Genomic DNA, 23294 nt, shown 5'->3' on the forward strand with positions numbered 1-23294 from the left:
ATATGAAACACTTAAGTTACTTCATGAATTAAAAAACGGTTATGATTAATGAACATTTATTAATGTTTGTGAGCTTAACTATGAATATATAATTTAGTTTAAAAATTCAAAAATGTATGAATATAATTTTTCTTGATTGGAAAGCTAGACAGACAATTATTTTTCAAATTTTAAAGTTCGGAAATCTAAAAAATAATTTTCAAAAATTGAACGGTAGATTTTCGAAAAAATAAAATTTTAATGATGGTCGGCAGAGTCAAATGCTTCCAATTTTTTATAAATTAAGCACAGAGATAACTGATAAAATAATTAAACAATAACAAATCTATTTATCAGGGTGTTAAATAAGTAATAATAGTAATACTTAAAAATGTAATGGCCGTTACTTATTAATGAAACAGTGTAAATTAGTTTAGGTAGTAAATGTTAATGTCATTGCAACTTACTTTAACCTGTAACCATTTAAAGCGACCATGAAACGAAGCAATAAAGTAACTGGACTGCTTAATATTTAATACGTAATTGAAACTATGTCATAATAAATAGTTGATGCGAACAATTCATCGTTGTCATTGTCGTTTATCGTCTGATAACAGATCCCGTATTTGCGAGCTGGTTGCTCTTGTGCTTTGCCCCCTTCGGTATGACAATAGCGGCAGGACTCGAACACCCAGCACCATTACCCACCTCACGCTTCCATGACAACTCCCATGAATTATGCAGCGTAATGTAGACGGATATTCCGTCACGACAGAAGGACAAGTAGGTGCCTCGTAGTCGTTCACCAGCAGTATGCAAGCAAAGCTTCTATTCGTGCATTTAGTCACACGCATGCATGTATAATTTGGTCAGCGATTGCAAGACTATTTGTCACTCATAGAGCAATGACATTGATATTAGGCGGTTTACATCGATTCATTTTATTAACCTACATCTTACTGACATTGTTATCGATAAATATTAATCAGGTCCTTTGTTTATTTATTTTTTTTTCATACTTTTTTGTGAGTAAAAATAATTTCATTAAAAAATCATGTTTATTTCAAAATACAAATTTAAAGATCAATTATGAGATAAATTTTTTTTTACAGAACAAGCATATTTTTTTTACATCATAATATTTTTTTTTACGGAAACAAAAAAATGATTCAACAAAAATTTTACTTTCACAATAGAAATTGCGGTTGATTACAGTTTCTTTTCTCATCATTGAAAAAATTGATTAAAAATATTTTAAGTAAAAATCAACTTAATCAAAAGAATGGATCAACTTTTCTTTATAATTTTATGAAATAGAATTAACAATAAATTTTAATAAGGTAAACTAAAATCTAGACTTGAGATCAGATATCTTTGTAATCTCTTCTTCTAGATCTTTATTTCATTTTTTTTTTTTTTGTGAATGAGTATTATTGCGAGGAATCTAAACCGATTAAGATTCAAAATAAAAATGACAAAATAATAACTGAGAAAATTAAATTAAATTAAATAATGCGATAAACTCCAACAATAAAGAGGAATTCCGAAATATAAATAAACTAAAATTCAGTTTAGCGTGTCAATTATTAAATTTAAACTGCTGTATGAATTGCAACGTAACAAGTACCATTGCATGCATCTTGTATTCAACGATTGTATAGTACACAATTGTTAGTGTCATTCAAAAAATGTTGAATTACGAAAAACGAAAAAAAAAAAAACTTTTTAAAATCATATTGTTTTTATTATTATTATTTTTATTTTTTAATACAAAAAAAAATATCAACGTATTTCCACGTCTGAATTGTTCCATTAAAAAATAAAAACCATTGAAAAGAATCTCAAGTTCTGCGTAGATATTCATTTCGAGATCGCGAAGAGTATCTCAAGCTTGAACGAGCGCGAAGGGCCGCTGAAGTACCGAGTGAACAAAGCCTGGTTGCCTGCTCTGAGTGAACATGAGAAGCTGAGATCCAGAGGTAGTGATAGTGGACAAAAAGAATAGAATAAAAAAAATATTAAAAAATAACTAAAAGAAGAATAAAAAGAAACCGACCACTGTTGAGTCGTCTGTTACAATGTAACGACTCTACTCGTAAGTATAGTACAAAGACACGGTGAAGGATTATTTAAATTATTGAGGTAGTATGTATTTAAAATCAAAAAACGTTAACCACTTGTCGGACAAAAACATTCTTCAATTAAAACTCTTTTGTATCTATCTAAATTAATTATAGTATTTTTTTTTTAAACCAATTGTGTGGTTTCAACTTTATTTTGCTTGAACGATGGCTTTGTAATGAAATTTGTTTTTAAATAAAAACTTTTTTGTTCATATTTTTATATTTTATCTATGAATATACAAATAAACTTTGATTACACCGTAAATAGCAATTTTAATTAACTTACAAACAAAACATTGGCTTAAATAAAAAAAATAAACTCATTGAAAAATCGGTAATTTTCAAAAATAATCGAAAAGGAAAAAATTTAAAAAATATCAGAAGGATTGAGAAAATGGGTCAGAGATATATTTTTCAAAATATAGCAATATTTTTCGATCTTACTTCATAATATATCGCCTAGTAAGGGATAAAACAAGACGCTTTGCTCAGACAGTTAACACGAACTTCTCGCCTGACTCACGTTTCATTTCGTGCAGCACACTAGATTTTTTATATCACATGTTATGCATGATAACTTTTACTGCCTGGAGCCTGTGAAAAAAAAAAGAGAGAATTTGAGACCAATTTTACAGTTTTTAACTGTCATTTTTGAGCTCATAATAAACAAAACAATTAGGACAAGATAACAGCGATTTTAATTTTATTCAGTGAGATTCAGTAGGCAGAAATTGAGATTGTTACTGTTTAAAACTTTATGCATTTTTTTTCAGCCAGTAAAGAAAATAAATGATGAGTGTATTAATTATAATATCAAAATTCAACCTATATATGAGTAAAAAAAAAATTTATCTAGTAATTTTAGCTTTCAGTACAAAGTGAAACGCGTTGTATAAGGCCTTATCAAATTCAAACATAGCTATGATTTTAATTAAAATTTAAAAATATTATTAAAGCTGTCATTAAAAACAACAAGCTTCTTTTGTATTTGAAGCTTTGTACTGAAGAAAGAATTTGTTAATAGTTATTAAAAGTTTAAAAGTAATTAATTACATTTATAAATAAACAAACTGTTTCAAAATAAATAAATTTAACATTAGCAAATGAATTCTTCTATCAATGCAGAAATGAAAATATAATATTTATTACGACTATATGATCATAAAAAAAGTTGACTATTTTTTTAAAACGTGAGTAACTTATATTTTAAAAAATACCACTCAAAACAAAAAAAGGAACAATTATTTACACCGAGTTTTACACGAATAAAACTATTCACTAACATTAATTAATTGTATCGTTTGTTGTCACGGAGCTCTCAAGATAATTACTATGTTTGCACTAAATGCTTGAACACAAGTATCTCTACCTGAACATAATAATCAATATAGAATATTATCTTATCAGAATAAGGGAAAATTCCACAATTACGATCTGTAGAAATTCTAGTACGCACAAGAAGATTATGACACAATTGGATTATTCTAGTAATTTTCACTGCAATTTACTTTTTATCTCGGTTTCTTATCACTGTTGTCTGTCACAGTAATTGTTCTTGTGAAATTCAAGCAATGTTTTATTTTTTTTTTCCGTGCATTTAATTAATTACACCATTAATGTTTGAAATGTAAGTTTGATGTAAAGTTTCTTTGCGTTCGAATCAACAATTATTTAAAACTTGAAAAATAAGACTGTAGAGAAATACAAAATAAAGATTTTTGAATATTTCTTACTATCGGTGAAAAATTACGTTTTTAAACATGTTTAGTGTCAATATATTTCTAGCCTAATTAATAAAATATTCACCAAAAATTCATAACCACAAAAATAATGATAAAATGTACAGAGATGAGTTCCATAATTAATTTTATAAAATATTTAGTGATTGGTCTAAATCAGTGAACGATGCGCAATGCTGAGGTTTCCTTTTATAAGTAAGTTGAAAGACGAACGAGGGATAAAACCACATTTTCTCTCCAACGTTCAACGTATCCACCGTTCTACTGCAAATCGTCACCGATTCGGTGAATGAGAAGGAAAAAAATATAAAAGTTTAAAAGAAAAGAAATGGATAAAAAAAGACTGAAGAGTAAGAAAAAGAAAAAGAATAAAAAAAGAGGGAAAAAATAAGAGAATGAGTTTAAAAATAAAAAGGAGAGATAAATGTAGAGACGAGTGATCAGAAGAGCTTTCTTGCCCAATGAAGTAAATTCTTATTCTTACTTTTTTCGAAACGAAACAAGACTGTAAATTTTTTCCACTATTTAACAACTTTACTCTTCTTCCCACAAACTTGTTGAGATAAAAATAATTCACTTTAATTATTCACATAATTTAGTTTATTATTTATATTTATTATTCGACAGTTTATTTTACTGTATTTGTGTGGTGTAAATATCAGTCTTATATTTTTATTTAAAAAATAAATAGGAGATAGTATAGCACATCCGTAATATTTTTACATTTTTTTTTATTTCCGGTCATATATTAAATTAAATTCAATAAAATATTCCCTCAGTAAGCAATGAATAAAATATTATTTTAATGTGACATAAACAACGAAATGTTTACTTTACTTTTTTTAATTTTTATTTATTGATTTATTTATCTATTTTTTGCCAGAACAAACAAGTGAAAACATATTTAAAAGTATCTCTATAATATTTCGATTTAAATCAATATTCAAAACTTGATAAAATATTCCTTTGCATTTGATTTCAAAAAAATTTTGCGAAAAATCCTTAATATAAATCTTGCTTCTAAATAATTAAAAATTTAATTTGATTCGAATCAATCAGCTTTTTTGTTGATAACTTTAATGAAATGCATTTATTAACTTAAAATGTTAATTTCTACGGTATTTTATAAAATATAATTTTTATGAAATATTTAGTCAACATATATGTAACAAATAGATTCAGCGTTCATGCCGAGATTTATGAAAAATTCGATATTGTCTTCTGTGACGAACATTTATTAAATATCTCTTTTGAAATATGACTCATAAATTTGGCACGTACGTTTTTTAAGAAAAAGTTTTCACTTAATAAAAATGTAAAACGTGACTGGAGATAAATATCTGAAATTTACTTTTTCTCATTCTTGTTTATCGAAGCCTTCAAATATTAAGTTATATTTTACATTTTTATTATTTACTGTTTTAATAATTGATGCAAACTACTACTAGGACAATTTATTAGTGTTAATATCGCATCTACTGCGATTCATCATTTAGCCGATATGAATGTTCACGGGAATAAAATTGTAAAGTTTCACTGATTCAACATACTCGTGAGACCGATCCATCTACTATGTACTAAAAAAAGTTTAATTAAATTTATTAAAGAAGGTTTTATTTAATAGAAACTACGGTAGAAAATTCAAAGTTACAATTTACAGTAACTAAAATAATACTTTAATCAGGATTAGACAAAAAATGTTTTTATAGTACCAAAGACTTAAATTTTATCACGTTATTTTTTTCTAAATGTTCATTAAAATATTTTATTTATTTTTTTTTTTTTTTAAATGAGCTTTTTTTAATAACTGGAAATGTTATACGTGTTCAAAAGTTTTTTTTTTTCTGTAATCCATTTCATTATTTTTCCTTTTACATTTCAATAATTTTTACATAGACTAAAATGACTTCGAAAGTAAAATTTAAATCTTATTTATTTATAAATAATAAAAAATCAAAAATTTTTGAACTTTATACATCGTAGATTATTGTGTCACAAATACTTTCTTCGTGGAAAATTTTTCATCCACACAAACTATAAAAAAGATCCTCTGAGAGTCAGTTTAAAAGTTATGAATTTCCTTATATTTCAATCTTCCCCGTTTCCGAATAACTTTTGTTGTTGCGACGGACAGAATCAATAGTTCGAAAGATAGACTTGAGTAATATAAATCGAGTTTGCTACCTCAAATCTCTTATTCTTTGGAAATATCTCAATCTTTATTTCTGATTAAGTTAACCGAGTACGTCATAATCTCAAAGATAGTATCAATTCGGATATTTGGGTCAAAATATCTTCAGTCCATTCATTAGCCAGATATTTATTTATATGAATGTCGTAATAAGCGTTATGAGTAATTTATCCATAAGTGATTTGAGTTTAAAAAAAATAATACTATCAATAGTTGATAATACACTGATAAAATTTTTGTTGCTGTGTGTATGCAAGTTATAATTTTCAAACTTTTTTAATAATAAATTTTAACTGATATTTATGTTAACTAAAAAGTTCTTAGAACTAGAATGTTTAACATTTTATCAGTTCCCAGTGTACAAAATAAGAATACAGCAGTCACAAAAGTTTAAATTATATCCTAGAATAAAGTAGTTGCTTTTAATAAAAAATATTAACACGTATTAGTATCATCAGATTCGTTCAATTAAAATGAACCTTGAAAAAAAAATTAATAAATTAAAAAAAAAAGAAAAAGAAAAAAAAATACAGGTATTTTCATAGTACGAAAGCAGACGTAATTCGTGAGAGCGTGTGAGATTGTATACAAGAGCGGAAAGTTCTGAGGCAACATGAAATACATTTAATACTTTCCAAATTACATTAAATCAATACTTGTATGGCTAGTTATAAGGCTTATATTAACAAGTGAGCTTGTTATACATTAATGCAGAACATGCATCAGCAATACCTGAGACAATTTAATTACTTGAATTGAAAATCATGACAATTGATTTATAGCCGAAAAATTCTATTGCCTTTCATCGGATATTCAGAATCTCAGTTAAATTTATTGAGACTACATGTTAACAGATTATATATTAGTTATGAATAAATACGTTATTTATAAACTTCAAGGAGGCCGAATATAAATTTAATAACTGAGAAAATAAATAGGAATGCGTCAATACTCAAAAATTTCATTATCTCAAATCATTTGGATATTCGAGTCGATTCAATTTAACAATTCTCACACCCCTAAAATTAAATAATCCGTTTATATAAAAATTTTAAAAGCAGATTGAAATTTATTTCGCACAATAAAAAACAAATAATAATGAATTATGATATTGATAATTTCAAATACCATTATATTAAATCAACTTATCACTGCGGATTGGACTCAATCGGTTTTATAACAAAATAACTGATAACAAAATGAATAATATTAAACTTTTAACAATAATAATAATAATAAAACCTACACGGAGAAAAAAAAACAGCACTGATTATTATTTTGTACAGTAATCAGTAGTGTTTTGGAAGAAAAAGTGGTTAAAATGCTTGAGACAGTAGAGAGCGCTATATAAAAACTACTAGCTACTTTCTGCACATTACTGAGTCGTGCGCTGACATTAACCAGTCGTGTCTCACACAACACTCTATGAATACTTTTCTAATATCTGTATGAAACAGTAACCATTGATTATTTTCTCTGTTTATTATTTCTTATTTAAGTATATGCTACTTATCCGACTTTTACAACAGATATACATTACATATATAAGCTTAATATAAATATTTACACCAAAAACTCGTCGTAACTGCTACGTTTTCATTAGTAACAGTTTCATAAAATGAGAATTATAAATGAGCCGATCAAATAGTAATAGTTGCTTGGAATTTCAAGTGGAAAATTTATTGGCTCACTCATCAATAAATCTATATTGGTAAAAAAGATTGGTTAATATTTAATGAGCTTTAAGACCTGTTAATGAATAATAATTTAATATTATATGATTTAATAAAAATTTATTAACAGTTAATGAATTATTTATTAAATGTCATTTATGAAGAGTCAATAAATATTTGATATTATACTTTAAAAATATTTATTTAAGGCTATTAAATAATTTTCAATTGATAATTAATATTTGTTTAAACCATTGAATAAAAAATCAGCTCAAAAATTTTTTTTTAACATTCTTTATAACCGTTTCATTAAACCAGACAGATGAATATTTTCATTTTTAAAAAATAGAGGAAGTAAATTGAATAATAAAATAATGGTTACAATAAATTACGAATTTTTTTTTTGCATTAAAACTTGTTAGAGTATTATATTTTTATTATAAAATATAACTGAAATTTTTATCCACAAAAATATTTATTAAAAATTAAAAATCAATTAGTTACATTTAATAAATGAATTAAATTTTTTCATATAAAAATGAATTTATAATCAGTTAATAAATTTTCCTGCCAGTGTACATGAATGCAGTTAATATTAAAATACCGTTCATCAACGGCTTGATAAAAATGCGATACTCAAGAGTATCAAGTACAACGAATCAACGATTCAATCAAATAAACAAATCTATCAGATCAGTGAACAATAAAAACAATTGATATTTTATTGTATTCGCTTTATCGGCTGACATATTACGACTTCTTTTGCGTACAAGCAAAATAATTTATTTTTCTAAAACGGAACTCTTTAAAACGAGAAGTGAACATGATAATTTTCATATATTTTGAGTTCTTAGATCAACAATAAGCTCCAAAGTTTTCCGCGGAATATTTAAGGAATATTTCCAGTACATTTGTCCATTAGGAGGATCTGTGCATTATCGTCCTATTACAGCTGTTTAATTTTTTTTTGTCACATTTTTGATTTTATTATTATTTTATAAATAAATATTATGAGTGTTCACTTTTAGACTTTCCATAATTTTCGATAAATTACCATCACTTTTATTATTACAAATCATATGAATGTGTGAATAATTTAAGTAAACATCATAAGTTATAATTATCATTAGAATGAGATGTTTATGAAATAATTTGCAGTGACACTGTAGTGATGATACACTTGGTAAATTCTTGCAATTAATTTACACAGTAGATTTATAAATGTAACATTTAGTATTCTTAATGAGGTGTAAATAAAAATAACCTGTAAAAAGAAGTAATGTGAAAAATTGGGTGATGTGAACTTCATGCAGAGATGTAAAAAAAAATTTCTAGCGGAAATAAGGAACAAAGAGCTGTAGATGTTGGCACGATGATTTGGTGGCGAATTCAACGAAGTGAGTTCGAGGACCTCTTCACGTCCAGAGAACGTGTTTCAACTTCCGAGGACCAGTAGTCGACCTCGAGCCAACCAACCAGCTATATTGGCCACCCAGCTAGCCTCGTTCTAGCTCCATCGTTGAAAGCTCGAGTCCGTCGTCCAACACAAGTTTTAGACTTCACTCGAGAGCTTCGTTCAGTTGTTACGAGCTTACTATGCCTCAACTCTAACTCAAGTTCTAATGTATGCTAATACAGAGTTTCCTCGTTTCAACTAACCATTTAAGCTACCCATTATCGAAGAAATTGTTTGACGAGTAAACACTTTAGCAAATATATATTATACACTCATACCTCGAAATAATTGCGATGTTTGATGTTTATTAATATTATGGTAATTAACCCGAGTATTAACTATTTACTAATGATTTAAACTATTGAATTTAATTATGAGTGCATTGCTTCTAAGAATATTCATGGCTCGTACGTCTATGGTGAAATCCAACCATATATACACTCAAGGAAAAATTATCGAATTCAATAAAATATTGTCTTCTAAATGTCACACTTTTTGGAATATTCAGTTAACTAATTTTGTAAATTTACTTTGAAATCTAAAAACATTCAATTTAAGGATAAAGTGAAAAAGTTATTTATCCAAGAATTTTACGAGTTTAATAAAGCACTTTTCTATTTTCATACAAGATAACTTTTACTCAAGAATTTCTTTTCTGGATTAAGATACGCGGTTACATTAATACAAGATATTACTGAATTGTTTCTAGAATACCAAAAATACTTGAATCCCAGTTAATTCTCTGTATCATCAAAAATAAGTTTGAGAATGGGTTCAAGTAAAATATTTGTCTTTTTTACAAATTATTTTTTGGCATTTTTAATGAAAAAATTCTTTTACAAACCAAAAGAATTCATACGTAAGAAGATATATTCTCTATACCAATGGAATCGGTATAACCACGATCTAATTTTGTTGTAATAGCTATTCATTGAATTACTTACAGGATGACAATACGGTTTTTTATCGTAGAAAGTCACGTGTATCGTTCCCTGTGAATATGTAGGTCAACTAATGTAAAAGCACAAATTATGGACGGCCTACTTTATTTTGATCCTTACTTTGTAAACTGAATGAGTTGTTTAGTTGTATATACAGTCGTTAAATTTTGGTGCCTACAGTTCATCATTAATTTTAATAAATTTGTCAAAAAAATAATGAGTTTTATCAGTAAAATTATGAAAAATGAATTAATCTTACATTGTCTACTATTCATCACTACTATAATCACGATAAAATATAATTAATTACAAGTCAAGCGATAACTTTTGTAGATAAATAATTTATAAACTTTCATTGTGTACTTTACTGTATACTCATTGCAGACACCCTTAAAAATCTAAAATCAGATTTTTTTAATGATATCTAATTAATCTGTAATTTAGATCATTTTGTTGATTTAAACATTACACATTACATTTTAAATTATAACGTAGGGGAAACCACGGCTAGAAGTTCCGGGGGAAAGTTGTTCCGGTGACTTGATTTCCGAGACAAAAAGACCCAGTGGTTTGTTGTAAGCGCCCCTCAATGCGTAACTCAATCACGCGACTTTATCATATCTAATATAAGAAATTATTTAAAATTTTTCATTAACTTGACAATTTTTATAATAATTCATTTCATTATAATTCGAAATCTAGTTCAGAAATTTTTTGTTGATTAATTATAACTACCGACCTACAGTCACTACTTGAATGTCGATAATTACGAATTATGAATAAAAAGCTTTTGGGTTAATGATTTTTCGATATTTTTCATTATAATACACATAGTTTGAGTACTTTTGGAACAAATTAAAAAAAAATAATGATACTATGAGAGAATCAATTACCAATAATTTAATCGAAAATGTGACAGAATAAATTTATAAACCATGCAAACCTTTTTTATTTTTTAGCTGAATAAATCAAAATTTTTTATAAATCAAAAAAGTTTTTTTTTTTTAATTCGGAAAAAAAACAATTTTAGATTGACAACCTGCAAATTTTCATCTAAATTTGTTTTTTTTCTCAAATCTAAAAAAATTTTTTTTAATAAGAAAGTTACTGTAAGAAAAATTTTGATTTCTTCAACTAAGGAATAAAATTGTTGAGAATTTTCAACAAGTTCATTTCTGATTACAATATTGCTCATTTTTTTTCGAAATAAATTTTTTTGCCAGTGTATGGTCAAGTCATTTCAAGTTATATTAAATTTTTAACTAAAAAAAAAAAAAAAAAAAAAAAAAAACAATTTATATAAATACGCCAGAGGCAACATTTTCTTTATTTTTTAAATTATATAAATTATAAGACATGAATATTTGGATTTGTCTTACTTTTCAAGATTTAATACAAAGTTAACAACGTGCATTATAAATTAAATGATTGAATTTAAATATATTTGATGTATACCTCGTGTCTTATCTTTACTATCTTAATAGTTAAATTTAACTTGACTTATAATTACATCCTTGGACCTTAAACCTTTTTCAACCCCTAATTTAGCAATAACTTATTTATTCATAAAGAAATTAATAATTAGGAACATATGTTTCTACACATTAGATTAAATTTATCTTTCATAATACATAATGCAAATATACGTGACGTTGCTAATGCATACGTTTAAATTTTTATATATATAAATATACATTTAATATAACCATGACGAAACGCAATCGATCAGAAACAAGTGTACTCTGCCGTTATCATCCATCACTCTCACGTGAGATTGTGGATGGCTACTTTTCCACGGTAAATATTAAACTTACCCACCGTTTTTCATCTATCAACAAATATGATGAGATAACATTTTTTTACAATCACATCATTTTATATTGTCAATGCCATAAAGGTATATCTTTAGCACCAACAGTTTCCAGTCATAAGTCAGTAAAATTTTAGTTGGCTAAATTTATCATGAATACTTTATTTATTTAAATTAAGTTTTAAATAATTACTAACTTCTTCTTGAAATGAAACTAATAACTTCTTACTAATAACTTCTTAAAATGAAACTTTTTGAACTATATAAATTTTTAATGACCATTTCGGTTTTCGATGGAAAATGATTTCATACTTATATAAATATTTTAATATATCCGTTGGAAATAATTTTATCTGTGACTTTTTATAAAAAAAATTTTTTCAATAAATTAATATTTTAAACATTTAAATATCGAAATTCATTAATTATAATAACATAATTATTTCACAAAAATGAAAATAGAACGGGAAATAAAATTTTTTGATTTATTTATAAAAAGTTAAAAATTAATCTTTAATTTATTGGAAATATACGATACACATATATTGTGACTTCTAAATCCGAAAAGAGACAACTGTGCATTCAACCGGATTTGACATAAAAAATTTTATTTGCAAGTAAGTATATGTCCAATAAATGTGTTACTGTATTGTCTGTAACTTTCATAAGCATGAAAAATTGAAAAAATTACACTATTTAGTCCGACTGAAGTTAAATAAAATAATGACTCTCATTGACCTACTCACTTCATAATCCACTTTTTTATTTTATCGTTGATTATAGTATAAAAACCTATTTCAGTTGATTCTATCGTCAGATTATGAATCAGAGGCTTGAATTAAAACTTTGAGACGTTAAAAAAATGTAATTGCTTTTACTGCGTGGTATATTTGATATCGAATAATCGTGGTTAAAAAAATAAAAAAACACAATCCTCTTTTTGGATTATTTATTCACTTGCAAGACGTAGTATAAAATCGATACTTTATATCAAATTTGATTAGTTTGAATTTTTTTAAAGATAACTTTTCCATCTCGATAAAAATAAAAAATGAAAGATAGTTTTAAAATTCACCCTAACGAATTTTTGATTAATTTAAATATAACAAAAATTGTGGTATATTGTGTGGGTATAAAAAATTCTAATTCTCCAAAAATTTCTAATAGTCAGTTTTATAAAAGTCTAAGTCATAATTTCGTTGGTCTGTCATATCAGGAATTGTCGATTGTAAAAAAATGCGATTTAATGATTTTCAACACACTTTAAAATTTCAAATAAATTAACGCTGCATCGCCGATGACAGATTTATTGCAAATAATAAAAATTACTTTTTTATTCCTTTGGGTTTTATTACCTGAATGGCCTAACCGAAAATATCTATTGATGTCTAATAAAAAATTTTTATTATTAAGTATTTTTATTATTTAAGTATTTTATACACTAAGACAAATATATATATTGGTTTTTTATAAATTTTTCCATCATCTACTCGGTCTCTATCGAAAAGACCCAATAAAGACCGAATATCGTAACACGTTGCGAATAAGATTGCGAATTTTTATGTCGATAACCTACACATTTACGGGCTGTAGGGTCCATAGGGGTTTCGTCCTTGCAGCAGATTGTCATTTTTTCAGAGGCACCTGTTTCTCCAGAACATTCGATTCGAATTTCCTCCAATAGCTTTCACCCTTTTTTTCTACTCCACTCATGTAACACACTTATTAATGCGTGAAAATTAAATGGCCTTGCAATTTATTTTATAATTATTTTTCACCCAGTTAATTGACCTGATAAAAAAAAAAAAATCATGTAAAAAACTTACCACTTTTTTCAGTTTTCGAAGAAATGCTTCCGGATGTAAAACCAAAAAGTTTAACTAATCCCAAAAATAATACAACATTCCACATGTTGGAGTGTTAATTGTATAACTTATTTTCAGTATTGCAATTTTAACTCGCAATTGTCTAATTGATTATAATAATAATTTTTTTAATTAGAACAAACTAGCTAATTATTTTCTATATCTTTTTCAACGTAGCACAAGTTTATTTTTAATTAAGCTAAAAAAGTTTTAAGCTTTCATAAATTAATAATCTAATTAAAAAAAAAAAAAAAATTAAAAAAATAACGGCACTGATGAATTTTATGAAGTATTAAATGAAATTTTATTTTAAATAGAATCCTTTTTAATATTATACTGAAAACTTTAATAAAAGTATCATATTATTTAATTTGCTTTCATCAATTAAACAGCAGATGACCCCTTTAGCTTTTAAACTGTACACCACTTAAACACTACCTTGCTTCATACATTTACAGCATTCAAAGCATCCGTCGTCGTTGTATAACAATCGATGTCACTTTACTTGGGCTTCGTTATTTTAAAAAAAAAAATTACCGTCACTAAAAAAATTAGTTTCACCACAAACATTTTTTTATTTTTATTTTCTGTGTGAAAACAAAAGCATTTAAGTATTTGAATTTTTTACAGCACGCTATTTTTTTTTCCTCGACCAATTAACTCCAAAAATTATGGTAATTGTCGATTATTTTTTTTCCGTTCACAGTAGCCCATTACAATTTCAAATTAACCATAAATTGCCCTTTCATTTTTGTTTTAATATATAATCACATTATCATTATTTAATAACAATAATAACATCAATAATTATTTGGCATAATTATTTTTTTTCCGTCGAAGAAATTTCACTTAATAACTGAATTTTTTTTTTTTTTAATTATCACTGTTAGTACAAACAAGTTGCTTCAATACAAGACACGTGGATAGTAATTTAAAAATTTTTTACAATGATTTCATCATAAAATAAATTTTTTGCACGCCACTCAGTATATTATCAATAATTAATAAATAAATAAATTTTTTTGTAATATATTTTTGCTTGTTGGAAATAAAATTTATGAAATAGTTCGATGACAGTTACGATTCCGGGAGTGTTACATAACACACGTGGATTTCGACCGACGGCAAACGGTACACTGAGGAGAAACGTAAAAACGACGCAGCGACTAACGCGCACTCTGCAACCCTCATTGGTACATAGGGGGTTGGCAAAGGGAGTTAAAGTGGGTGTTCTACTGAGGGTGACTACCGACAGGGTGTTATAAAGGACATGAAGAGTTGGTTCAGACAGAATAGATGACGTTTACCTTACTTATATAAACTTATACATTAAAATAATTTATCCTATAAAAACGGTTACCTTTGTAAATACGGCAATCAAATATTTATAATTTTTTTATGTTTTCTGTTGGGCAAACTCATTTTAAATAATCTTTCAAATAGACATGTTGATATTAGATAAAAATCAAATCGAAGAAAATAATTAAATAAAACTTTATAGTATTTTGAGATAGAAACAAAATTCGGATGTTTATATTCATAAACATGATACTTTATTTTAACTTTCACGTGATACATCTATGACGGATCTTAACTTTCAGTTAGATAAACTAAAGTTCATGATACATGAAATACGTAGTTATGATAGACTTAAACATCCTTCAAAGTTAACATGCAGCAGACGATCTCAAATTCAAATTATCAGCGTAAAATTTTTACTTTGTTTATTTCAATTATAAACAGATGATTGCCTAACTTGATACGAACTTTAATAAAGTTCAAATTGGCGTTTTAAATGGAGGGAGCATATATGACTGATTATTTAAAGAAATATATATACGGTCAAAAATTTAAGTGTAAAAAAAAACCTCGAGGACTTTTTAGGTCGTATGAGTGAAAATCTTGATATGAAATTTTTGAGGTCTGAAAATTTTATCCGTGCATTTTTCAAAGTGTTATCTAATTTTTAAAACTTCCAAGTCAGTAACGATAATTTTTTTACTCTTTTAAGAAACTTATGTGACATAAGTCTTCAGTTCAATCAACTACAAAATCAATTTTTGTTTAGCATGACATGTTAATTGATGTTTACATATCTAGAAACATGATGAAATTAAAAATGACAATACTATTTTTTTTTACTCTCATAATTACGTCGACTCCCGAAGAAAATTTTTTTAGACGTCTTCACGACATTTGTATCTTAACTTGTCTTGATACATCATGTGTGAACTTGACTCATTTTAAGCAAAAAATTATGAATAGCAAGATATTCAACGGTGTAAATATTGTAACTTACATCATTTATATTTAACAGCGAGCTTGGCGTATTTTCACTGAGTTGTTTACACCACTCCGAATATAAGAAATTTTTTACAGCATATACTTTCGAAACGTCTGAAAGTTCAATTTTTTTTAATATTATAAGGTTACAAAATCTAAAAAATATAATTGGCCTACACAATCCAATTCGAATTAATTTGATGCGCATGTACAGTCTAGATAATTTAGTCTCGTTAATAAGGCACCCCTGATTTAAAGTGACATTACTCAAATAAGTGGCCTTGGGCTTGCTAATGATTTGGATCGCTGAGTAGAGATATATTCCGCCCATTTCACTCGGACTTGGGGTTTAATGTATTAGCGACAAACATATCGCTCTTGTAAACCCTGAAATTGACAATTCAAAATAATTAATTTTACTATAGAATAATTATGATTGTTCATTTGATAACTAAAAATATGAAAAACATCCTTGATATTAAATTTAATAAACTGAACTTCTTTTACGGGATTATATTAATCAATTTTTATTTTAATTGTTGGTTCCATAAAAAATCCAGTAAAAAAAACTGTTTTTCTAAATAAACGATTGAAATTTCTATACAATACATACTATAATTTGACTCCAAGTTAGTTCTGTACAAAGCGATATATCTTACAAGCCCAGAAAGTGGTAAATCTGATGGTCGTTATTTCACAAAAGTCGCTTCAAGAGTGACGTTGCACTCAGCTAAGAATCTGTATGGTTGCCGCTGTTTCACCTGAGGCTTGTGGCGACATTCACTATACTCATCCTTGTGTGAATCCGACACGAATGTTAAGCTGAAGTTGCGGTGATACAATTTCTAGATATATAATCTATCGCCTACATTCAAAATTCTGTTACAACCAATATTTCTTAATAGTAGTCTTTAGTAAAAATATAGATAATTTTGAAATAAAGTTTTGTCAATTTAAATAAAAGAACGTAACGCATTATTTATCTAATATGTTTATTATTAACTTTTTTATCGAATATTTGCATGAGGTTCCGCAAATTTTGAAACCCTCAAATTCAATAAAAACTTATATTTGAACTAGTTACAAATACTTCGAAAATATTGCAGTAACTTTACTTCATTTGAGAGTTTTTAAATTTTTTTGTTACAAAAAAAAATGTTATTTCAAATTATTATGGAACTTTTATTATTACTTCTGTCAATATTATTCTATTTCAAGAAAGTACGTCAAGGAATATTGTTGATAAGTAAGTAAACCATTTCGAAAATGAAATTGAAATTGAAAAATTTAATGGCGATTATTGTAAGGCTTCTAATGCACGATCTCTATTAAATTTTCTCACTCTAAAAAGTTGAATGATCATTGATGAAGAGTTACAAGAATAAAATTCTTAAGCGCATTCATCTGAACATTAAAAATGGCGATAAAATTTTTTCACTCTGACGTTTTATGTAAAAAAAGTTGTAAAATTAGAGTATGAAAACATAAAAGTCTCTTGGACTTATTTAATGTCGTAAGATAGACGTCTGAGTTGAAAGCGTACCTAAAGTTTACAAATGCAGCGATTATCATACTACAGAATTGACGTCTCGAAAATGGTGATCAGACCTAACACCTTAAATCATAAGTAATTTGCTCTAACTATTGAATAATCAATAAGTATTCGTTATTTTCCCGGGTCGAAAAATTTACACGGTTTCTGGTCAAAATAGTCTGAGTTTGAACTTGTACATCTGTTTTTAAACTAATATGAAAAATTTATTCTGTTTTTATTCTAATACCAAAAGAGGTTTAATCTGTTTTTGTACTAGTTGAATTGTTATTGAACTTTCACAAGAATTTTAGTCTGTTTTTAGTCTACTACCTTGAGTAATTATTTTATTACGAGAGATCAAAAGAAGACTTATTGAGGAACTTAGTAAAAATTTATTGTAAAAAGTACTAAGGACAAAACTAGATGAAAACTTGTACTTGAAATTTTTTCTCATGCAAATTATATTCAGAAGATTATCAAAAATAAACAAAAAATTTAACCTTTAATTGAAGAATAAAATTTTTGAACCATGAAAATGATATTATTGATATTTCAGTAGAAGTTTATAGTTGGAAAATTTTTCTTGGTACACAGAAAAAAAAGTTCACTTGAGCCAATACCAACAATTATTACTCAAGAAAATTTCTTCAGTTAAATTGTTCATTTTGAGTCAAAATAAAATTTTCTTGGCTTATTTAAATTTTACTCAGTCTAAGAATTTTTTTCTTAGCTCAATAAAATTTATCTCTTCAGATCAATTATCTGGATTCAAGTCTTTGTTTCTGTGTAATAAATTTTGCTTGTACTCAGAATTTCTCTGTCTTATTTAATGTTTTAGAAGGAATTTTCGAAATAAACAAAGATCAAAAATAATTTTTCATTACAAGAATATTTATTATTAGGTAAAAGTATTTACAATATGGGACTGGGTATCTTGAAAAATTTTTGTTAGTTAATTAAAGAAAAATATTATATACATCTTTTAAAAAAAAATATTTAGGATAAAAGGTAAGAAAATAACAATAAAAAATTACACTTACAGTAATTTAACTGTGAAATATCATAGTATTTACTCACGCTCGTGACTATTAATTTGGCATCCTAAAAATAATCTATTATCGTTACAAACACAATAACACACACTTATTAAGCTTTCTACCGGTATTGAAATAATATTATTTGTAATTTTACATTCATACAAGTACGGTAACTGAAATTCATCTCCTTCGAATGTAAATGTAATTCTATTCTTAATTTGTATACAATTTATGATTGCAAAATGTCTCCCATCACATAAGCATTTATGAGTATTACAATTGCAATTAGAAATTTTTACAAAATAAAGAATTTTTGAAAAGTTTAATCCTTCTACCGATAAATATTGAGCAAATGATGAATTCGTTCGTAAGGAGCGACTGTATGATGTCGAAATATATAAAAAACCGTCTTTTAATAAGCGAAAATATTTTCTAGTCGTTCGGTTATTATTATTATTATTATTATTATTATTATTATTATTATTATTATTATTATTATTATTATTATTATTATTATTATTATTATTATTATTATTATTATTATTATTATCATTATTATTGTTAATATGATGGATACTATCTATGATGTACTGTATTACTGGATCGTTAACTGAATTAAAAATCTTATAAACTCCAATACTATGAATGCCATTGAAAGTTTCACAAATTTTAAACTGTTTTTTATGGCGTATAATAAAATTTCGTAGAGGTCCTTCCGGTAAAGCTTGAGCTTTTGAATTAAATTTTAAATGCTCCCAATGTCCACTCATGATTTGAGTTTCAATATTGGTTGTTCCATTGACACTACCAACTATTTTCCCGTTAATATCTTCAAAGGAAAAACAGCTATTTACCCACAATGGTCCAAATTTCTCTACATCATTCGTCAAATGAATCAATTGATGAATATTAATGCTAGCGAATCTTACTCCATACAAAATTTCGAAATGACTAACGAACTTGTTAATTAATTCAGCAGCCATTTCAATATCCTCAGATGAAACAATATCTTTATTCAATAAAGAAATAGCAGTGACGAATAGTAGATAATGGTTGTAATATTCTGCTTTCATGAACGTAGACATAATTACAGGAGAGTACTGATAACACCAAGCCTTTAGTTCAGATGCTTTCCATGATTTATACTTGGACAGATCTCGTGGTTGACGGTGGACAAAGTGTGGTGCTTTAATCTCAAGAATTTTTTTATCAATCAGATCTAAAACTGGTCGCAGAGAAAAAGGACAATCACTTAAAGAAGGATCTACCCAAAAATAAATGAGTTTCTTTGTGACTCCTTCATATAAAGCATGCATTGAGTCAATACCCGTGCCAGTTACGTAATTAGGCATTAATTTATGCAGGACACTGGGACCTTTAACTCCTTGAATAGTGTGTAAGTGTTTGGGAATTTTAGGGTTGTTCTTATTTATAATTGCTCGTCTTGCAAAATTAACAGTTTCATTCAGAGTGCGATAATCTACCACTGAAGTGTACCGATAGACTCGAATAAATTTTTGACTTGGAAGCTTTGTTCTTTCTGTCTTTATTTTACAGATTGAGCAACCATAGGTTCCGTTAAACTGTTGGAAGTTCAGAAAAACATACTTCGCCGGTAAATCACATGTACCATTTAACAATAGACCTCTTATAAGAATGTTTTGGTCAATGTGCGTCAAATAGAGGTTTATACCATTAAACAAAATTTTTAATTCCGGCTCAAAAGCATCAACAAATAAATGGGGTATAGGTTTATCTGTCCCAAACCACAGTCCCGCGAGAATAGTATTTTCTCTACGAATCCGCTTGTCATATGGAAGCTCATTTATCCGTAGATAGAACGGCCATACTGAAATTTGTGAGCTTTTAAACACCGGTACTCCATCAGTACTCCATGTGTACGATAATGAACCTGGATCAGAAAAAAATCTTCGTGCTCGCGATATATCAAACCGTCTGAAATGTCTTTCAAGGTGTTATTGTCATTTTCATTGTTGTAAGGATTCTGGACTATAAAATTATAATTCTCTGCTCTATCCAAAATTAATCTGGTCTGTTCCACAATAGACAAAGTTACAAAATATCGAGCTTTTACTTCCTTTTCACAGACAAGACAGTCGTCAATTTTTTTCTAGAGTAGAGCCACATGCAGAACAAAAATATTTTTTTGTGTCGAATTGCCTCGGTTGAAATATTTTTATAATAATATAAGTTTAATTTTTGTAAACTTTGAGGAGGACAGTGCATTGTTATGGCATCAAAAATATCATCGACACATGAATCAGAAAGATTATGCTTCAAAACCAAGCTCATCATAACCATCATACTCTCAGCAACTGTCAGAGGAGAACCTTCATAAACAGGGCTTTCATAAGAAGTATCATCATAATAAAAATCATCCCTATTATTATTATTATTATTATTATTATTATTATTATTATTATTATTGTTATTGTTGTTCATAATGTCATTTTCTGTTATTTCTTTATTTTCATTTATAATCTCGGATTCATCGCTGTCCTCAGCTTCTTCCTGTTCCGCAATTTCAAATAATTCATTGTCACTTTCTTCTTCATTTGAAGGTTCCTCAATTTCTTCTTCGTCTTCATCTGTTGTTACTTCGTCTTCATTTTCAATATCTTCTTCGTATTCGTCGCCAGGTATAATTATTTCTTTATTTTCTGGTCTTATAACTTCTTCATGCTCTTGTCTCACTATTTCTTCATTTACCTGTGCCATTATTTCTTCTTCATGTTGATCATCATCGTTTAAAGGGACAATTGCTTCAAAATTATTATTATTTTCGTTCGATGTTGACGGAAATGCGGAATCCAATCTGAAATATTTAAAATATACATTACTTATATTAATTCTTATAGTTTTTCCCTTGGAATGATACTTTCACGAAAAAAATTAGATATAGCAAAAGTACTTTCAACCCCAATATTCGCTATTGATAATAAACTTACCTGTTTGTTTTATTTATATTTTTTTATTGTATTTGTGAATACATTGCGTGATAATCGTACACGTTTAAGAAATTTATTCTTACCACTTGTACTTAATTCTTCAAAACGTTTTCTCATTTTTTTAACGTTTCAAGAACCATTTAATAATTATATTAATTTGTATATTTATTTTGTTAGGTTAATAAGCACGTCAAAAAATACACTATAATAATATAAACAAGTATATTAATTAAAAAATAATTGTGTATATAATATATGTTTAAGTCTATTATCTTTTGTTTTACATTCAGTAGATAGCTAGCTGTCAAAGATATTTTCAGTTAATGACACTGATATAAATAAAATTTTACTTAAGATGAACAAAAAGTTTTCTTTAATTTACTGGATAAAGAGCAAAAATATCCAAACGCTGGAGTCAATAAAATTCCTGTAGCATCTAGATATGAAGGAGCTACAGTAAAATTGAAGTTTCAAGATAATGAAAAGAAATCTAAATATCTTGATGCGAAGGTTGTTCGTATGAGCAGTAAGTGGTAGTAAAATGTATCTTTGTGATTTTCCAAGAATCTTCTTGGTTTTTTATCTTATAATTAAGTTGCTCTGAATTAAAAAAATTTTTACTAGATTAAACAAAATTACAAACTTATTACCTTTTTTTTTTTTTTTTAATTGTACAATAAAGTTTAAGAAAAATTTGACATTGTACAAAAAAACACCTTCTAACACACTTGTATTAAAATATAAAAAAAGATCAAATGTATAGTGAAATCAAAAGAAGCTAAGTTTCAAGTTAGTCGATTCAGCGTGGAATAACTTTTTAATATTGTCCAATTATAGATGATGATAAAGAATTAAACGAGCTACAGATTGACGAAGAAACTGGAGAAGTTATCGAGCCTTCACAGAAGGCTTTTTCAAAAACAGTTTTAGCTGAACGAGTTTCATTTCATGAGGAAAAAAAAGATTGTGAGAAGAAAAAAAAAATAGTTGAAAGAAAGCGTGAAGAAGATATAGTAAATAAAGAGTCGTTTTTACAAGAAGGACCAAAATCGAAAAAAGTTAAACTATCAAAAACTTTAAAAAATAACGCTCCAGTGAAAAATGTTGATAAAGGACGAAGAGGCATTGCTACGATAGAAACTAAAGATCAATCATTTAATTTATTATTCGATGACCCATTGAAGATACACAAGTCTCAAGTATCTGTAGAAAATTCAACACCTGATACTCATCAAAATAAAGAAGAAGACGACGGGGAAGAAGAAGAAGAAATTCTGGATTCAATATCATCAAAAAACGTTTGTTGGATACCTGGTGGTTTGTGTATATTATTTCTTCATCAAATTTTTTTTATTCAAAAATTCTTACAAAACTATTAAAATTATATCATGACTTTACAGTTTTATTAACAAATGCTTTCAATTAGTATAATGTCAATCAATAATATTGAACACTTAGATAATAATAATATTAATAATAATAATAGTAATAATAATTATTATTATTAATGAATAATAATACCCGGTTTACTATTTTTTTACAGTAACACCTGAGATTTTTGCTTTTACAAGAATCTACTAGCATCGATGGAATATTCTTTGGACCCAGGACGTCATGATGTCATAAAAAAGTATCAAATGTATAAATCTCATCTTTTACTGGATAATAATTAATAATTAAATTTTTATATCAAA

General features: G+C 26.9%; 1 protein-coding gene across 1 annotated transcript in view; it reads right to left on the reverse strand.

Moving 5' to 3' along the window:
• The window catches only part of LOC141531026 (cell adhesion molecule CEACAM5), a 252517-nt gene extending 238605 nt beyond the window's left edge, over positions 1–13912 (reverse strand). Inside the window, exon 1 of the mRNA XM_074248495.1 lies at positions 13739–13912. Coding sequence (XP_074104596.1) covers positions 13739–13823 — 85 coding nt within the window. The 5' untranslated portion in view covers positions 13824–13912. The remainder of the gene's footprint in view (positions 1–13738) is intronic.
• Positions 13913–23294: the final 9382 nt, after the last annotated feature.

The sequence above is a fragment of the Cotesia typhae genome, unplaced genomic scaffold (assembly GCF_013202065.1).
Source record: "Cotesia typhae breed Kobodo isofemale line unplaced genomic scaffold, CoteBio_Ctyphae contig_5, whole genome shotgun sequence".
NCBI classification, from domain to species: domain Eukaryota; kingdom Metazoa; phylum Arthropoda; class Insecta; order Hymenoptera; family Braconidae; genus Cotesia; species Cotesia typhae.